This window comes from Coturnix japonica, chromosome 3 (genome assembly GCF_001577835.2).
Source record: "Coturnix japonica isolate 7356 chromosome 3, Coturnix japonica 2.1, whole genome shotgun sequence".
NCBI classification, from domain to species: Eukaryota; Metazoa; Chordata; class Aves; order Galliformes; family Phasianidae; genus Coturnix; species Coturnix japonica.
In genome coordinates, this window is record NC_029518.1 from 21,299,656 (window position 1) to 21,318,750 (window position 19,095).

Genomic DNA, 19,095 nt, shown 5'->3' on the forward strand with positions numbered 1-19,095 from the left:
TATTTAACAATCAAATGCTCTAGAATTTTATACTCTTGGGCTGTCTGAAAAACCTGGTCTTTGACATGGTTCCAGGAAAATTGACCTAGATGTTGATTTTGAAATACAACTGCAGTTGGCCAATCCTTTCTCCTTAAAACAACACGATGACTGCGCTTCATGGCATTTCTGGGATGTTTTGCACTCACATAACCCATAGTGCAGTACAGCAATCATCATGATTATGATTTTCTCCTTCACAGTGCAGCATTGGAACCAGTTCTTCAATTCTTACCTTTTCATCTCAAAATTTACCTAGTGCTATAATATCTCTTAATTTTGATTTAACGTACTGGGCACCATCATCCATATACGCTTTTATCCTGAAGTCAGCCTGGAAATTTTATAAGCAGCTTAATGTGATAGAAACTGACTTCTTTGTAATTTTCTTAATATGCTCCCATTTAAGACATATGGTTAAATAAAGTAGTGTTAATTATGCAAGAGAAAAGATAAGCTAGTAGGTAGCAGCAGAAGGGAAATACAGTCATGCTGCATGTTGCCTTAGTGGTTTGAGCAGTGGCAACAGAAGAATTGCAGCAAAGATTGTTGGATATAACCCTTATCAGAGCCAACATGTTTAAAAGGGGTTGACTGACTATCAAGATATGTGTTCCCAGTAGATTCTTGGGACTGATCTGTGGACAGATACTAATTTATATATAGCCAAGTATTAAAAAGAAAAAGAAAACTGTGTAGATGTTTGTCACAGATTTGCTATCACCGTAAAGAAGAAATAAAGATTACAAAACAGTATTTGAATATCACTTATTTACTCCACAGCCCTTAGAAATTTAAGGAATTACTGTCTGCAGTATGTGAATCACTGCTGTTTAACCTTAATTGTGTCTTAAATGTCTTTGGCAGTGTACTGAAATGTGTTCAATATTAAATGTTTTGAGACTGAGGATACTATTTCAGTAACAGATGTTGTTACCGGTTTCTCCACTATCTGTAATAACCCATAGTGAATAAAACTCTTGATGCTTATTATTTTATCACTGAATATTAGGTTTGTAGTACGCAGTAATCTGACAGCTTATGTATGTTGATATCTGTTGAGGTTGACTTACCTTGTTGATATAATTCTGCACTTGTAACTTGTGTGGGATATAATTACTGAAAGAGGCTCCCGTCTTTAGTCCTGAGGTTTACACTATGTTAAAAATATTAGCTACTATAATTAGATCTTTCAATTGAGAGATTTGCACTGTGTTATATTTGGAGCAAATCATTTTTTCCATATATCACAGTGCCACAACGCACCTTAAGAGTGTTTTTTCATCTCTAAGGGTACTGGAGTGATTTGTTTTATGAATTATCTTTCTCAAGTCATTGCATCTTTGCTTACTTCTTCTGTGATGGGCTGAGCCTGATCAAATTATTTTGTAGATCTTTCCCATCACCATGAATAATATCTGATGGATGTGGTCTTAAGAAAAGTATGCAGTTCAGACACACTATCTCACTAATTCTCCATCTCTGTGCCACAAAAAGGTAGAAGTTTAGAAAAAATTGTCCGGTGTCTTTGTCCTCTTTGTCTTTGGCTTCTAAGTAGATAAATAAGTTACATAAGAATGAGTATTGTTCATGGTTTCAAACAAGTTGTTTTTACATGTAAGATGTTACTTTTGGGGAAGAAGGTCAGAATTTTTACTGCAGTATTCGGTAGTTTGCCTTTATAAAATTAGTGAAGATTTGAGATCTTGAGGTATAGTATGTGCCTTTTTATTTTAAAATTACACGTTTGTGGATATTGTCTAGTCTGGCCATATTTAAAATAATTTTTTTTTAAAAAAAAGTATAGATCCTTAACATCTTTATGCATTTACTATCTACTCTTTTTCTGTTGCAGTGCGGTTGGCACGTTTGCTCGGGCATTGGACTGCAGTAGTTCTGTCAGGCAACCTAGTTTACACATGAGTGCAGCTGCTGCTTCTCGAGACATCACACTGGTAGGTGGTTTGTTAAAAACCCTACAGCCTTTCTACATCTGTTGTTTCAGTAGTGTGCTTCTTATTGCTCCCCTAGATGTTTGAATTCACCTAGATACCTGTGTGGATTTTTCCATGTATATGGTAGAAAATGCTGCACATTTTCTATAACCTGTTAGTGCTGCCATTGTAATTGTACTGTAAATCACTGGGCTTCAACTGAAATCTGTTTAAACATCTTCAAATGTGATAATTTGTGCAGGAAATAGGATAGTGCTTGTTGCATAAAGCCCCATTGGAATTGATGAGTAGTGTAATTTAAAATACATTGTAATAAAGCTGATTGTACCTCTGTGTCTGTAAATTTTCTAGAGTATAAGCAATAGAATTTTGTAAACAACTTCTTGAAGAACATTTTACTTACAGTATCCTTAGAATGCTTACTTCTTACTTAGTTTGTTGAAGTAGTCACTATGATATAACTTGTGAATTTTCAAATTGAATCTATAGAGTTGCAGTCAGATGGTCAATTCAAAGACAAATTTGATATGTCTGTTGACCAAGCTGTTATAAAACCTCTCTCACCAGAGAAAAACATCCTTGCTTCGCAGTCATGCCTTGCTCATGTCATCACTTTCTCACAGTGTGTACATTTATGAACAGCTATCTTGAAGGAAGAAGGACAGGAATAGTAGTGTTTCATCAAAAATCTTTTACAAGCAGCTTGAGAATCCACTAAGAACTGCAGCAACTGCTGTCAAACCAGACTGATGCATTAGGTTCACAAAAAAAAGGTCAAATATTCCACTAACTTTGTGGTTTTATTGCTTTTTATTATTATTTTAATCAAAGTACAAAGAGTTAAAATATATTGTTACTTATATATTTTACAAGGGCTGCTCTGAAAGTAATGCCTCCTATTTTACTGACCCACAAATCAGAGGCAGATGTTGGTGGCATGGCAATAGAGATTGAACCTTCCTGCCAGTGTTCTGCTACATTTATTGCTGTGTGACAGATGGCAGCAGAGGAGCAGTCTGCCAAATACCTTTATGCAGAAAAAGTTGCACCCACTGGCATTTCACTGATGCTTGCTGAGTGTTTTTGGAGACCAAACAGTGGATGTGAACATATTGAGGTGGTGGAGGGTGCATTTCAGCAGCGGTAACAGTGACTGTGTGTCACCTCCACTGGTGCAAGTATTGACAAGCATGTCATGCTGGCTCTTGTTCATCACTAGTAAAAATGCATAGCTCATGGTGGTGACTGTACTGAAAAGTAGTGCTCTGTAGGTAAGAATTTGCTCTATTATAGAGAGTTACCATGCTTATTGTGTTCACTGCAGTTTCCGTGAAAATAAATAGGAAGCATTACATTTGAGTGACCTATGTTTATGCGGCCCAGAACAATTCCTCTTTACTCAGTGTGGCCCAGGCAAGGCAAAGGTTGGACATCTATGCAGTACAGTATAGAAAGGATACTAAAGAGGGTTCATTACATATCAGATAATTGAATGTTTGAACTAGAGGACACTCAATTAAACTGTCACTTGAAAATCTTGAATTGAAGTACTGCCTTATACAGTAGAGCACCTCTGCTATTCAGTGCCTCAAGATTTTGAAGGAACAAGCAGGAAAAAAAGGAGATTAGAAATCTTACAGACAGTGGATTCATGAGTTGATGATAAGAGCCAGAGAGAAGCCGACCATTTAGCACTTGTAATTCCCAGGACTTACTCTTATAAGCGACGTTTCCTAGTTCTGCTGACAAGGACAGAATACTTCAATGCGTGGTTGACTGATGTGATTCAGTAGGGCACTTCTTATATTCTTATATATATATACTAATATATATATTAGTATGATGAGAAAAATAATACATTTCTTACATTTTACCTTGTACTCTCAAAAACTATTAAATGGGAAATGGATTTCTGTGGTGTAGTAAAGGCAGTGGCAAAAGGTAACTTTTTTTAGTAATACTCAAGGGAGCTTGTTCTGCATTCTGAAACTGCTTGTTGTTTCATGCTTCCTGATAAGGCCTCGCTGACATAATTCTGTTCACATTAAATACTTCAGTTTTTCCATCATAACAGTTCTTCCATTTGACATATTTTATTAAGATTGCACTGGGTTAAGAATTTGTAATAAATCTCTCACACTGTACATCCTTCTTAACTGCATTCAATGGTTAAGAGAATAGATTGATTCTTATAGTAGGATTTTTCTGTTTGAAAGTAAATGTGCTGTGCTGCTAATAAAGGGATACATTTAGCGTTTGAGTGCCATATAAATGTTACTGTATTGCAAATGATCCATTAAATTCCATTACACTTAATGAAAGGCATGTCTTATAATGAGGCACTAGAGGAACCTCCCCAGGTTTAATTATTGTGTCTGTCTGTTTTCTCTCATTTTCCTTCCCCCACAAGCTTTTAAAAACCCTCTTTTGCAATGTACTTCCTTCTACGTTAAGAAAAGACATATTTGTCATTTTAGTAATTATTCTTTCATATTTTCCCATGTTAATTGGGAGCATATTTTGAGCAGCAGTTAAAGTTAGTACAGACGTTTGCAGAACTTGCGGTAGATCTCATTTATGGTTTGGAAGAGATGTAGGTGCCTATTACTAAGACAATTAAATTGTCGGTATTCTTAGTGCTGGATAACCTTGCACCTGAAGTTTTATTAGTGGAGATTCTGTATGCCATGTCTGTGGGCTTCCAGTATTTTTAATTAGTTGTTCCAGTTAGAGATGACTTTAAGCAATCTGATACCATAGTTTATAAACATACATAAGTAAATTCAGGGTAGGTGTATGCAATTAGGAAAGGTCTTGTGAGCTTTACAGTGAGAGGCTACTTTCAGCCTTTTTTATCATGCAAATCAGAGGAAGGTAATGAGATAAGGCAGGAAATTACCAACTAATTTAGAAGACCTTAATGAAAGACACAAAACCATGTAAATTTAACTTCCTAGACAATAGTGTACTTTTGTTTTTGTTTCTTTGTTACAAGGATACATGCTGGTGAGACAACTAAAGGTTGTGTTTCTGGTGCACTTAGGTAGTTCAGTCTATTTTTTTTTCTTAACTGATTACTATAATTGCAGCTGTTTTGGGGACTGTTAAAGCTTGTTTACAGTGTGCCCTGCTATTCCTTTTCTTTTTATTCCTGGCACTATTCTGCCTTTCTGGGCTTAGTGAAAATCTTCTTTCTTTGTCAGTTAAAGTCTGAGCTTGAAGTTCCCTCTGTCTGTGTGGACGGTGTCTTTCTTCTGGTGATATCCCTTATTTGTGTTGAAAAATATGCACTGTGCAAACTTGCTTAGGGTGGGTGGTTCACATGTTCCAGTCCCTATCTGGGAGAGTCACTGACAGCTCTTTCCAACCTCCTGCTCCTTGGGTATCATGTTCCCATTAGTTGTTTCTTGCAGTCCTTGCATCCTTGGGAAGAGATTTAAAAAAAAAAAAAAAAAAGAAAAGAAACTGTCCTGGACAATTTCTTTCAGTTGTTCTTGATTTTGCTGGTGCAGTTTACTCATGGCAATGTGGGTATCTACTGGAAGTGAAGGCTGACAGACCTGTGGAATGCAGATAGTGTCACTCTAGGAACTTGTCAATACTCTTCTGCTGCAAAACAGCTCAGTAAAAATGGTTCTTCCCCCAGATTTCTCTGTCGATCTAAGCAATATCGGGAAAAAAAACCAACACCTTTATAGGATCAATTGTTCATTTTAAATGGAAAAAAGAATATAAAGCAAGAGCAAGGATCTATTCTTTTGTAATCTTAAGAACATTGATGTAAATTATTAAATATGGATTTAGCAGCTGCTTAGAAAATGTGTATAATATACTGCATTTCCTTGAGGGCTGCAATTTAAACTTAGATTTAAATCTTCTTAACATATATATCATAAGAATTCAATCTTTAAGCCTGCTTTACTCATTGCCCACATGATGAGCCATAGATCAGTAATTTAATTCTCTAATCTGAACATTTTGGCTTTTAAACTTTAGTCTGCAGGGTTTTTGTATTAGAATACTTTATGTATAGTGATGGCTTCTTCTCAAGGCTGGTGAATATGGCTTGAACCATAAGTGACTTTACTGTAGGATAATGGTGACATTGCCTCTTGCAGATTAAGCAGTTTGAGAATCTTATCCCTGATAGTTTTGAAAGAGGTATATGGAGAGCTGGAGAAAGACTTAGCATCTTGTAGGAGACAGCAAAAGATAAGGAGAATCCATTATTTGCATTTATTATGCAGAAGCTCAACTGCAACTGTAGCATTCCTTCCTTGAAAAGTTCCAGTTTTCATAAAATGTACATAGGGCTATGTGAGAGGTTGCATGCTACACTTAGAGTTCACTGCCCAACAACTGGCAGATCAATGACATGCAATCACACATGGACAGAACTGCACTTAATATCTCTTATACCACATTTGGCACAGTTTAAGATTTAAGGCTGTGATGATGGGGTTTTCAGGATGTTGAGTTTGAAAGGCTTCTTGCATGTTGCTTATTTGCCATGCAGGTGGATCTGTGAAGTAACAACTTTCTTTTAATGTTCCCCGTAGTTTGTGAGTGTCCAGTGTTAACTGTAAAGTTAAGAATACTATAACTTGTTTTGTTGGGTTTTTTTTCCTTTCAAAGGCAAGGTGAAGTAAAACAAAAATCTAATTTAGCCAATGAAAGCAATATATTATCTCCTTTTCCAGAAGTGAGAATATTTAGCATGTGTATGTCTGAGGAGCTCTTCAGCTACTATTTAGAAGTTTTGCTAATTAAAATTACTCCTCAATCAATATAGGCCTTTGTCTCTACTGAGTTACTTGAAACCAATTTCTACCAAGTAAAGATTCTCCAGAAATGTTTGCTGGTAATTTGCAGGAGTGAATTAACTAATGCTATTTTTAGCAAACGTTTTATTAGGATGTTTCCTTTCCCAGATTTAAGTAATAAACAATTTATTTTCCTCGTGTGTCACAGTGGAAATCCTACGATATCAAAATACATTCTAAACTTAGCACTAGTTGATGCTTGTTGCACAGCATATAGAAAATAACACACTGAATTTTGTTAATTGGACTACTGTCTAATTAAATAAGTGGTTTTTTTTTCCTTCTCTCCTTCTCCTTCCTAGTTTCATGCAATGGATACATTACATAAACATAACTATGATTTGAGCAGTGCCATCAGTGTTCTAGTGCCACTTGGAGGACCTGTCTTATGTAGAGATGAAATGGAAGAATGGTCAGCGTCAGAAGCTAGTTTGTTTGAAGAAGCATTGGAAAAATATGGAAAGGACTTCAATGATATTCGACAAGACTTTGTAAGTACTGAAGTAGATTACTTCTTTATTATTGTGACACGGGTGAGCATATCTACTTTCTGTGGGTTCTAAAGATTAATCAGAGGAGAAATTCTTGCAGCTAATATAAGTAATCAATGTGTATGTTTTATCTAGATGAAAGTAAATATTCTTTCTTGTGTGGAATTCTTGGGAAAGATGTTGGCAGAAGATAATCCCCTGGCCAGATAGGACATCTCATATGGAAATGTGTTTTGTTCATGAATTTTACAAGGATTTTACAAAGATTTGTAAAGGCTCCAGGAGATTTTCAGAACTTGTTCTCAATTTTGAGTGGAATTTATTAACTGTACCCTTCACTCCTCTGAGTGTTTTTGGAAACTCTGAGGTTCCTTTCTAGGGTTATCAGAGAGAAAATCATGTTCAGATAGCTTTCAAGTCCTCTATAGCGAGTAACTTTGGCACACCAGATATTTTGGCATTTCTAAAAAGTTTTCCAATACCTTCCAAATAGAGGGTTTTTTTTATAATTAAGCATCAGACTGTAGGACAGCAAAGCTTAAATTTGCTGCATTCTACTGCAGAGTAATGAAATGAAACGAACTCTGACACTGATTGGCGAAATTGTTACTAATTGTAAGTTCACAGCTTTTTTCTTTCACGTTTCTCCTTTTCAAGAAAAAGTATTTCCATCATTGCACTAAATTGTTCAATTTGGGTTTTGTGAAAAGGGTTAAGATATAAGCCGAAAAAAATTGTAAAGGTTGAATTTAAGATTGAAGCTGAATGAAACATTTTCATGGCAATTTCGGTCTGAGAATTCATAGTTTATTTTTTCTTTGTAGATGTTACTAATCGCTTTTGGAAAGGAAAAGTAGTACAATATAGTACAATGTAGAAGTCCTTTTAAGTTGGCTTGTGGGTCACCAGGAGGAGGCTAGGCACTAAGCTGTGCTGGAATGAAAGAGAATTGATTAAAAGCGGGAAGGGAAGTCCATTGTTTTTCTGAAGAGCTGACATTTTAACAGGTGTATTCTATGTGTGTGCTTAATTACCTGATTTCTAAGGGAGAAAATTCACTGTGTTCATCACATGAAGTTGAAAATTTCATTGTGGAGAAAAGGGCTCTCTTAAATTTGAGAAAATATGAGTGGAAAGGACTATTATAGAATTCTAGAACCTAAATCAATTTGAACTACATTTGTTTGTTAATTATCAATTAGAAAAATGGGTCCTAAGCTGTAATTGAAGAGTGGCTGAGTAGCTATGGCTTCTAACTGAATGTCTCCTAATGCATAATATTTGGCTAAGACACTTACTATGTATTTTATTTGCTATTTACAAGTTGTGTCCTAATGCAACTTGTGAGCAAGGAAATCTAAGCCTTTTCTCTGTTATTTTTGGAAAAGAAACTTTTTTGTAATTTTAATGTGTTATTTCATGTAGTTAAATTCTGTTGACGTACATATGTTTAATTGATACAGTGCAAGAATATTGTTGCAGAAATAGCTTGTTTGTTTGTTTGTTTGTCTTAGTGTTCAAATATAGCTACTTTAGTGAGTTTTGAATCTATTTAAAATAGCTTAGGATCTACCTGAGTTTTATCTCAGGTAGATATTTCCTGATTCCCTCCCTCTTTCATCAAATATTAGCTCCATAAGCACGGATGCTTTGTTTTCCCTTGCTTTTCTTCTAAAATGGAAGAAATCTAAAGATAGGCTGTAGAGGGCATATTAATGATTAGTCAGAGTAGAGCAGAAATTGATATGGAATAATAATCAACTACAGTCCTTTAGTTAAAACAGGAATGTTAACTATCCTTAGTCACTTTTCTTTTAATCTTTGGAGAAATGACTTGCCATTTTTAAAGCACCATTAGAAGATCTATTTTACATATCACTTCATACAGCGTTGGTAACAGTGCACACAATCTTGAGATAAAATTTATGTAATTTGGAAGCACTCCACTGCATTAATTGTGTAACTTTGTGAGATACTTTAATTTCTCCAAAGTGAAAGTTATGTATTTTCACTTGCTTTGTAATATTCTAAAGTTGGAGAGTGTTAAAAAACAAGCCTTTATTTTCAGGTAATCATCCAAAATAGATCTTTAAGATTTAGTTTATGGATAATATGAAAAGACTCTTCCAGATGAGATAGCTTTACATTTCTAGTGCTCAGCAGTTAATTATTCATTAGAATACATTTATCAATTATCAGTTATCGTACCTTTTAAGTTAGTCTTATGTATGTGGAGAAAGCCTGGATGAAGAAGTTAACACACTGCTAGTCTATATGCTAACTTCTTTCATCACCTCACCTATTTTGTATCTAATCTTATACTGTCTGAGAACTTGGATCCTAAGCATCTTAGTCAGCACCGTAGTGCCACTGTGCAGGCAAGACTGTCCAGGGGTTGGTAGTAAAACAGTGAAGAGGGTTATGCCATACCCCTTTGAGTCATTATATGCCAGAGGAGTTGTCTTCTGAATCAGACTGGGTTTACAAGGCAAGATGCAATTTCAAGTCTTACATTATAGTTCTCTAAAGGGCAGGCTCATTTACTTTCCAGCAATTAGTAAGAATCAGCACTGTTTGACATTAAAGTTGCAGCTCAAACTTTGTGCTGTAAACATTAAATATTAGCAAGCAAAGCAATTATTATAAATTAAATGGTATAAAGGAGTTTACCTTTTTTAATAGATGGGAGCAATTCATTTGTTATCAAATTACAGTCTAGTCTTTGAATAATCATTTTCTTCTGCTGTTGACTCATCAACTGTTAAAGGAGCTCATTTGTTGAGGTTCCGCTGACTTTAAGGAGCAGTGTGAATCCTAATCAACCTAAAATTTTTAACTTAATTACTTAATTTACTTGAATTACTTCCCATCCTATGGTCATAAAATGGGAAGAGAGTGAATATTTTGTGTTTTCCTAAACAGCATGTTAATTCTTAGTTTTTCATGACTGTAATTTTTCACAAATGTGTGACATTCATGTCTCAAAAAGCACAGGAAATGCCTTGAGAATCACACTCAAACTATTTTTATAAAATAGGAGTGAGATTCCAGTATCAGAAAATCATGGAAATATGCTTTAAAGTTAACATGTTCATATTAAAATAACTTAGTCTTATGTTTTCCATGCTGGTCTGATCTGAGTGGTCCATTTTTGGCCCCACAGAAAACTCAGGAATCTCCTCCTGGTTTTGTAATGCTAACAACTTATTGTTAGTTTTGTCCTGCAAAAATGTCAGTAATGTGGTCATTTGTATGTATTTCAATTAATTTCTTATTATAATTTCATAGTGGCAGAACATTATTCTGTATCTGCTTATGGTTTCTGTGGTAGTTAAGAGCAACCTAAGGAAAATCCTTGTGCCTCTACAGTGTGTTATCATTTTGGTGTGCAAGTAAACAGAATAAAGGCAATTCATACTCAGTGTGTCAAACAGGTTTTCTGGGATGTGTGACTCAGTATAAAAAAGGATTATGGTTATCCAGTTCAACCACCTTCATTATCTTTCATTAATTGCAGTTGCCTATTGAGTGAACAAACATACTCATGCCACAGTCATAGTTGTAGCAAATGGAAGTTTAGAGAAATGGTAAACACTTTCTGTGGCATGAATGTATTACTAGGATAAACGTTGAGGGAAAAAAATTGATATTGAGAAGTTAAAATGGACTAGTTGACCACAACAGATAGTTGGGGTTTCACCTAGATGTCATGAAGTGTGTGGACATGCTGAGAAGCAGCTCATCTGTCAACTTAAACTGAAGGTGTTTACCACTCACCAGCCTTTTCTTGGGCAGATTTTTCTTAAGGCATCATTTACCTGAGAAAGTAAATGAACTTCTGTAAACTGAATTGTTTTACTGTTTCTTCACAGCATCAGTGTATGTATTTGCTTCACTGCTACTTGTTAGTTAAATGCAAATAGACAACCTTGCTGTCATTTGGGCCAGAGATTTATACACTGTGGTATACTGTCTGAAAAAGAAAACACAACTAAGTCTGAGCCCAAATCCTCCTGAAAGTCAAAATGGGAACTAAATTCAGTTTGTCTGAGTGCTTGCAAGCAAGCGGAGTGGAAAAACTGGCTGTTAGCTCCTGTATGCTGGCAGCGGCAGTTTGCTATAGTGTTTCTTCTGCTGCTTTCAGGAACACATTAAAGGTACAGGAAGGTATTGTTTTTCCTTAGGACGTGGTGAAAGCCTCCAGAGTCGAATAAGATTGCAAAGATAAGTTTTCACAGCAGGATTATTATTAGGATTCATGTGTGCCTCCATAAAATACTGCAAACGAAATACTAATGTACTTCCAGGTTATAAGTAAAAATTGCATTAAATCGGTATGGGTCTTAATAATTTAAGTAATAGGGAATTGATGGAATTCAAATAGTATTTCTGTGAAGTAGATAATTCAGTATTAATTAGAAATAGCTGCTCTGTGCTTAATTTTTTCTCACAAACCTAATTTACAAATCTGAGATTTCAGGCTCATATATTTTCATTTTACTGATAAATTTGTGCACCCAAAATTGTTAAGAAGGTCATAATAATAATATTCAACTACTCTGATCTTGCTCAGAAATTTTTGCAAAGTACTCTGTGTCAGTTTTGCTCTTATTACAATGTGTCACTTACATCCTTTTGTTTGGTGCTTAATGGTTGAGTACGTAGAGGTTGAAGCAGAACCAGCAGTACTGTAAGAGCAGCTGAGCTGTTATGGCATTTGAAAAATGTGTGAATTAAGTATTACAGCCGGTGTGTTTATTTTCTTATTTAGAGTAAAACTATTATGAGACTTCAACACAGTTATGTCAAGGTGATTTATTTTAGTCTTTGTATCATTCTTAAACTGATGCACTTCATAACAGAAATTTAATTCTGTGTTTCCAGATGCACCTGCTTTTGTTTTGATCATTTAGTTTAACTGTCTGGCTTGGGCACCCAAAGCCATATGTCATTTATTTAGTTTAATATCAATGCAATTCTGCATCTTTGTTTATTTTTAAGAAACATTGTTAGTATTAGTAGTACATGCATTTATATGCATATGAATTTTTAAGGTAGGTATTTAATGCATATGCATTTTAAAATTTCTACATAAGCTATACATGATTTTAACATGTGTTGAATAAAATGTGAACACTGCAATTTCTTGGAACTATTTCAGTTTGTAACATGTTTTTCAGCTCCCTTGGAAGTCACTGACTAGTATCATTGAATATTACTACATGTGGAAAACTACTGACAGATATGTGCAGCAGGTAATTTAATGGTTATTTCAGCATGAATAATTCTGACACATTCTTAAAAAAAACTAATCTCAGCTCACTAAAGAATAAAAAATCATTTGTGTTCTTAAAAAGACACGTGGCAGGAGGCGTATGGTAATATTTTAGGATGCAGAATACTGGTTTTGTGCTGTTCACAGGATATATTGCCAAATCTTAGAATGCCTACTGTACACTGCGTAGCTGTGAAGAGCTTTTTAAGCCATTTGGATTGTATGCTCATTTGTAGCAGCATGATTTCTGCATCTTGCTATGGTGTGGAGGAAAGAAATGGGTTAAGGTGCAAATGCTTTAGGCTACAGATCTGTGTAAGGAATCAAAGGATAAGGAAACATGGATTGTATTAAATGTGGCTTATAATGTTTTGAACATTTTGTTGATACTTCATGCTAAAATATTACTTTGGCATGACCGAGATAGAAAAACGAAGTTGGGAACATTCTGCACGCAATGACTGTGTTCATCCTTATGAATGAATGTCAGAGTCCTCCTGGAAGAGAAGAACGATAATGTAATTTTGGATACCTATGTTGGGATATTTGAAACAGATATAGGCAAAACTTAAGTGTTAGGACTCTTCATATACTGCACTACTTACCTATTTACTCCTTTATTTAGATACTCAAAGTATTTTAAAATTACATTGTAATTCACAATTTAACATTTTAGTTTGTAGCTCATTCACTTGATGTATAATTGGTAGAAACATGAAGTACAGAATGTTGAAAATAAATTTTATGCTCTAATGAATGATGCCAGCTGTATTGTTAAATGGGTGTCTGGAGCTGTTCCAGATTTTTTTGTTGCCGTATGTTAGAGAATGATTACTGCTGCTTGTTCTGTGGTTTTTATTGTTTTCCTTCTGTGTGCTTATGTGTTTTCGGTTGGATTTTTGTTTGGTTATTTCAGGAATTAAAATTAAAATTAAGGGAAAAAGTGTTTGATTGTTTCTGATGTTTTTTTTTTTGTTTGTTTGTTTGGTTTTTTTTAGCCATATAATTGAATTTTGAATTATCTCTAGGATCTTTTAGTTCTATTGATAGTTTAAAAAAAAATCTGTATTCAAGCTTTTTTTTTTTTTTTTTTTTTTAATTTATCCCTATTTACTTTTTGCACTATTCAAATTTATCTTAAAAAAGGCTTTCCTGGCAGAGTTTTTCTTTTCTGTTTGTCAACTCCTGAAGAATAGTTGTTGGAGGATCTTGAAGAATCAGATTAAAAAGTTCTTATTGAGACTGTAAGGCTTGGATTAAGGATAAATTGAACTGAAAACTTAGTTTTGCTGGCATTCTTAGCTTGCTCAGAGCTGATATGTTTCCTGTGAAATTTTTCTGAAATATTTTCTCTGGTTTAGTTGGCAAAAGACACTTGAGACTTCTTTTCTAAATTGCTGTAGGGCTTCATTATTATTCTGCTGCTACAACAGTTGAGATATGATGCATTGAGCTTGCATAGTAAAGGTGTAACGTCCTAACTCAGAACATGGCATGACACCTCAGGATTTATTGTTTTTGACTTTGTTTTTCAAAGTCATGCATAATTATCAATAGCAAAAACAGTGTTGCTGAAGACAATAAAGGATTCATTTTAGTAAACAAAGAAAAAAAGGATTTGTTAAAATTGTATTACTTAGAACCACCATTCTAGTATTAAAAGTATGCTAAAATGTAGTTATGCTGTTCTTCTTTCTTCTTGCTCATGTAAAAAACTGATTTACTCATGTAGACCATAGCATATGTATGTATTTGTATTTTTGCTTTGGGCCTATGGAAGGTTGATTGGTACTGGTGAAAGACTGTAACTGCACCAGATGTGTCACTAGAAGTCCCTTCTGTAGCTCCAAACACAATGTGATGACATGTGAAGGGAGAAAAAGTTGTTGAAAGAAACCTATCTTGGAAGAAATTGAAGACTACTTTAATGTTGAATATGAATTAATTCATGATGGCATGGACTGCTTAGAAGTCTCACTATAGTCACAGATTGCTCCCCAAAGATGCAAAATTTACAAAAGAGAGTTAGGGGTCATGGATGGCAACTTTGTGAAATTGAAGAGAGGTGGTTTATATGTGGATGCTTAGTTAGGCTTCTCAGCCAGAAAAAAAGCTGATAAAACCTCTAACTTGCCTCATGATTCATGTAAAAGACACTCAGAGCAGAGTCTTTCGATGATATTTTTCTCAAGGTGAGAAGTATATTTCTGGATTATAAACCTCGTAAAGATTGGATATAAAAAAATAGGAGTTCAGCAGAGGAGAGAAGTGACTGTTGTAGGAGAAACGGGCTGAAATGGACACCTGCAAAAGAAAGGGAAAATCTTGGGAGGCAGGAAAATAGTGTTGATGTATTGCAGAATATCTGTCTTTTCCCCCTCTGTAATAAAATTGACCTTCTCAAAGCCATTTTTATTTTTTTGAGTGAACAAGCATAGTATCCTGAATACAGGAAGAACAGGAAAGTAATATTTTTCCTTGGTATTTTATTTAGAGACAAATACTTCAGATATCCAGTGACAGCTGAACTCTATATGTCTCATTCTGTTGCTGAGAAAACTGTTCGTGTCATCCTCAACTTTCCCACTGTTCTCAGGCACTTGTAGAATGGTTACTACCATTGACGTGGTGGAGGTTACAGATGCAAATAATGACAAAACAGTGAAATCAAGGGATTCCAGATTTTACTGTAGAGACAGTGACGTGTAAAGCATGATTTTCAAACACACTGAAGTGTCTTCTGTTAACTTTCAAGGATTTTGTGCCATTGTTTTGAGGTTGAAACATTTGAGAGAAAATTGTCTTCAGTATAAATACTTTCATAAGTGTCCTGGCAATATGTCATGGATAACCTTCAAGTGTAGAAGGTCATTCATGCCAAGTAGTACTAACTTAAATAAACCACTTGGAGTTAAGGTAATAATAGTGCCTTCAATGCAACATGCATTTGAGTTTCTTGAAAGGAAGTCATACCTTTGAAAAATCACAGATTATCTCTATAGCAGTGTAGCTTTACTGCTACTGCTGTGTTCTTGACAGAATCTTAATGACACTTAATAAATGCCGATGCTTGGTGGACTTTCCTGTTCCACTTCCTTGTACTATTTATAAAATATCAGTTCAAGCTGATAGAGCACACAAGAAGTATTGAGTTACTTGACTTGACTCATCATGTACAGTTTCACTCACTTGTTTTCCATCTATTTTGTGATAAGGGTTAGCTACAGTGTCATACTTTTTTTTCCCCAAAATGTAATTTATATACATATTCATTGTTGTTTCTACAGATTTGTTGTCATGTGCTGAGGATTTTGAGTTTTACCAGGAAGGACAGCGTGCTGTAATTTCAAACCAATAATAAAAATAGACAGCTCTATTTTTTAATGACTTCTGTCTTCCACATTTCTACACTTTTTTTAGAGTCTTTTGTAGAACTGTGGAATAAAACACAAAGAATTTAAGATTGGATTGTGTGCAGTTTTATGACTTTGTGTACTTGAAGATAATAAAGTATTTTAATGTGTTAATTTTTCATCTAGAAACGTCTGAAAGCAGCTGAAGCGGAAAGTAAATTGAAACAAGTATACATCCCCACCTAGTGAGTACAACAATAAACTTCTTTTTTTAATAACTTATAGGTGAAACTGTAATGTGTATCAGCACACGTGATATTCCCTTCATCATTGTCCTGATACTTTTATTATTTATATACAAGCAGTATATAGCATTTTCTGATAATATTTCTACGTGTATATAAATTCTTTGTCTTTATTTCAACTCACTGACTTTGACCACTAAACTTTCTGTTCTGGAAAGTCGAGCACTTCTGTAAAAGCTGATAAAGTGCTACACGAACTGCTCACATGCAAGAAGGGTCTTGTCATTTAAAAGCGGCTTTTCTGGAGCAGTTGCTTCAGAATCTCTGTAGCTCTACCTTTAATATTTATATTTAAATATACCATTTATATTTACATTTAATATTAATATTTGTGTAAATGTAGAATTTCGAAATAGAGGCTGTTAATGTAGTTACATAAAATCAGATACTCACATTGGTTACAGTTTTATCTTCTTGATATCATCTGTTCTTGACTTAGAGACAAGATGTTCTGGCTATAAATTAAAGGTAGCACTCAGCCCAAAATCTTTTGCCTTTGATCAGTTCTTATTAATGAATGCTGTTTTCCTCAGAGATTTGTATTTTACTTCTTTAGATTTAAACTTGGTTCTATATTTGCTTTTGTTAATGTGTGGCTTATAGAACCAAGATATAATCTCTATTTCATATTTATTTTATTTTGAGGCTTTGTCTTTAGTAGCTTGCTAAACAGGCTTGACCATTATACGAAGATCTGTAAATGTGCACTGTGTGGTACTGAAGCAGCTCTTTATGAAACAACTGTGTACTGTAAATACTGGAGAAACATAAAGATTAGTCCTCTGCTAATTTGTACAGATGCTGTCACCAAACAGAATTCTGGAATTAAGTTGTTTTCATTTTTATAAGAGGGTTAGAAAATAATTTCTGAAAAATGACTTATTTTATTTTATTTTATTTTGAAGCAATAAACCAAATCCCAATCAAATATCCAACAACACTGGGAAACCTGCTACAGTCAATGGAGCAATGGGAGCCTCTTACCAGGCGCCAGCCTCAGTAATAGGGAGGGCTTGTGAAAGCTGCTATAGTAAGTAAAATTTTGTTTAATTTTGGAATTATTTAGGAGTTTGACTAATCTTAATACACATTAAACAACATCTACATACTTTTATTTGCATACTATAAGAAATAATTTTTGATCAACTGTGTGGCAGAAATAACTTCAGATTAGATCTGCCTTCAATAAATTGATTAAATGTTAATACTCTTAACATTAATCAACAATAATCCACTTATTCATTTTCTTCATCAGCAATTTAGTAAGTATGGAACAATCAAGTATTGAATGATGAAATTCTGTTACCTTCGGGCTTCTAAATCTTTACTTTTGTTTGTCCTTTAAATTTGTTTTTAAGGGTTTTGTTGCAGATTTTTGTTTATTTGTTTCATTTTTGTTTTTAATTTGCTGTTGTCAGTGTTGGGTATGAAATGATCGAGTAATTTTATTTTTTTTTAATTTTTATTTATTTATTTTTTAATTCTCTAGCATTTAGTGAATTTGTGATTGGCCCTTCTTGAAATAACAGTTTCTGATATAGTTAGTTACATACATCTGTTGTTTTTCAAGTTATATTTTTAAGGAATAATTTTCTGATAAGTTCGATTACAAAAATAAAAGACTAAATTAACGTTTCTAAATGAGACTCAACATGTATGGGGTAAAGATAGGCATGCATCTTCAAAGCTAGCAGATGTGCTTACCCTTTTCTTAAAAGGATCCTGACTTGTAAGTTCTGATTTTGTGCAACTTGGAGGTCACAGAGTGGAAACAGAGATCTTAAACATTTTCTTTATGTAACAAGTGTCCTAATTAGCCATGTTAAAGTTGAGAAGTCACAGAGAGTGAGAGTGGAGGGGTTTATTTTCTTTTTTTCCTGATTGGTTTTCTTCTGTCTTTTAAGAACCCTGGAAGAAAAGCTTATAGGGAGTCCTAAGTTGGAAAGTAAATGCAGAAATACTTCACTGTTCTCACTTTGGAGTTGACTTTGAGGTGCTTTTAGATAAGTTTCTATTTTCTTCATTTCAAATGAATTAAATATTTTTCTTGATACTGCTTTTGAGGAATGCATTACAGCATTTGAATATACTGTTCTGAATGTAGCATGCAATTTATTTGTGGTGTTCTCTCATCCTTAGCTTCACAGTCTCACCAGTGGTACTCTTGGGGTCCTCCTAATATGCAGTGTAGATTGTGTGCATCTTGTTGGATTTACTGGAAGAAATATGGTGGCCTGAAAATGCCCACGCAGACAGATGAAGATAAACTCTCTTCCAGCCAACCTGCAGAGGTAGGATTGTGTAGATAAGCCTTCCTGAAGTGAAGTTTGATGTCTTCACAACACTATTGTGGTTTGAATAATTAATGGCATGCATTTTATATATGTGTTGAACCGTGATGTTACAAAACTTATCTTATTAATCGTTTTCCTGTCTTTTGTGCAACTAAACATTGTGCTAGTCCTGACTTTTCTTTATTTGACCAATAGAAATGTGGACAAATGTCCACTTGCATTTTTGTTAGATAAATGTCATCTTGTCAAGCAATTGGTATATTAACTATAAAACATCTAGAATGGCATAATGTATGTCAATTCACAGCAGCACTCTTCAGTATGTTGCATGGCTTCATATACGTAGTCCCAGTTTATTGAATAGCACTTATACATATGAGTTTTTAACCTTGTGAATTTATTCAACTTTTGGATTATTATTATTGTTATTTAATTGACTATGAGGAAAATATCTTTTGTTCATTTTCTTCATTTGTTTGGTGGAAGCAGGCTGCTTGTTCTTTCAACTTGATGTGACAGGATCAAATAACACCAGATAATTCTTTTGTTAAACAGAATTA

The 19,095-nt window shown here is 34.4% G+C and overlaps 1 protein-coding gene across 2 annotated transcripts in view; it reads left to right on the top strand.

The window, feature by feature from the left end:
• The window catches only part of MTA3 (metastasis associated 1 family member 3), a 112,418-nt gene that overhangs the window by 46,906 nt on the left and 46,417 nt on the right, over positions 1-19,095 (top strand). For both annotated transcript variants that reach the window (XM_032443228.1, XM_015857527.2), the window contains exons 8-13: positions 1,895-1,994; positions 7,120-7,308; positions 12,489-12,563; positions 16,123-16,181; positions 17,147-17,271; positions 18,381-18,532. In XM_032443228.1, coding sequence (XP_032299119.1) covers positions 1,895-1,994; positions 7,120-7,308; positions 12,489-12,563; positions 16,123-16,181; positions 17,147-17,271; positions 18,381-18,532 — 700 coding nt within the window. The remainder of the gene's footprint in view (positions 1-1,894; positions 1,995-7,119; positions 7,309-12,488; positions 12,564-16,122; positions 16,182-17,146; positions 17,272-18,380; positions 18,533-19,095) is intronic.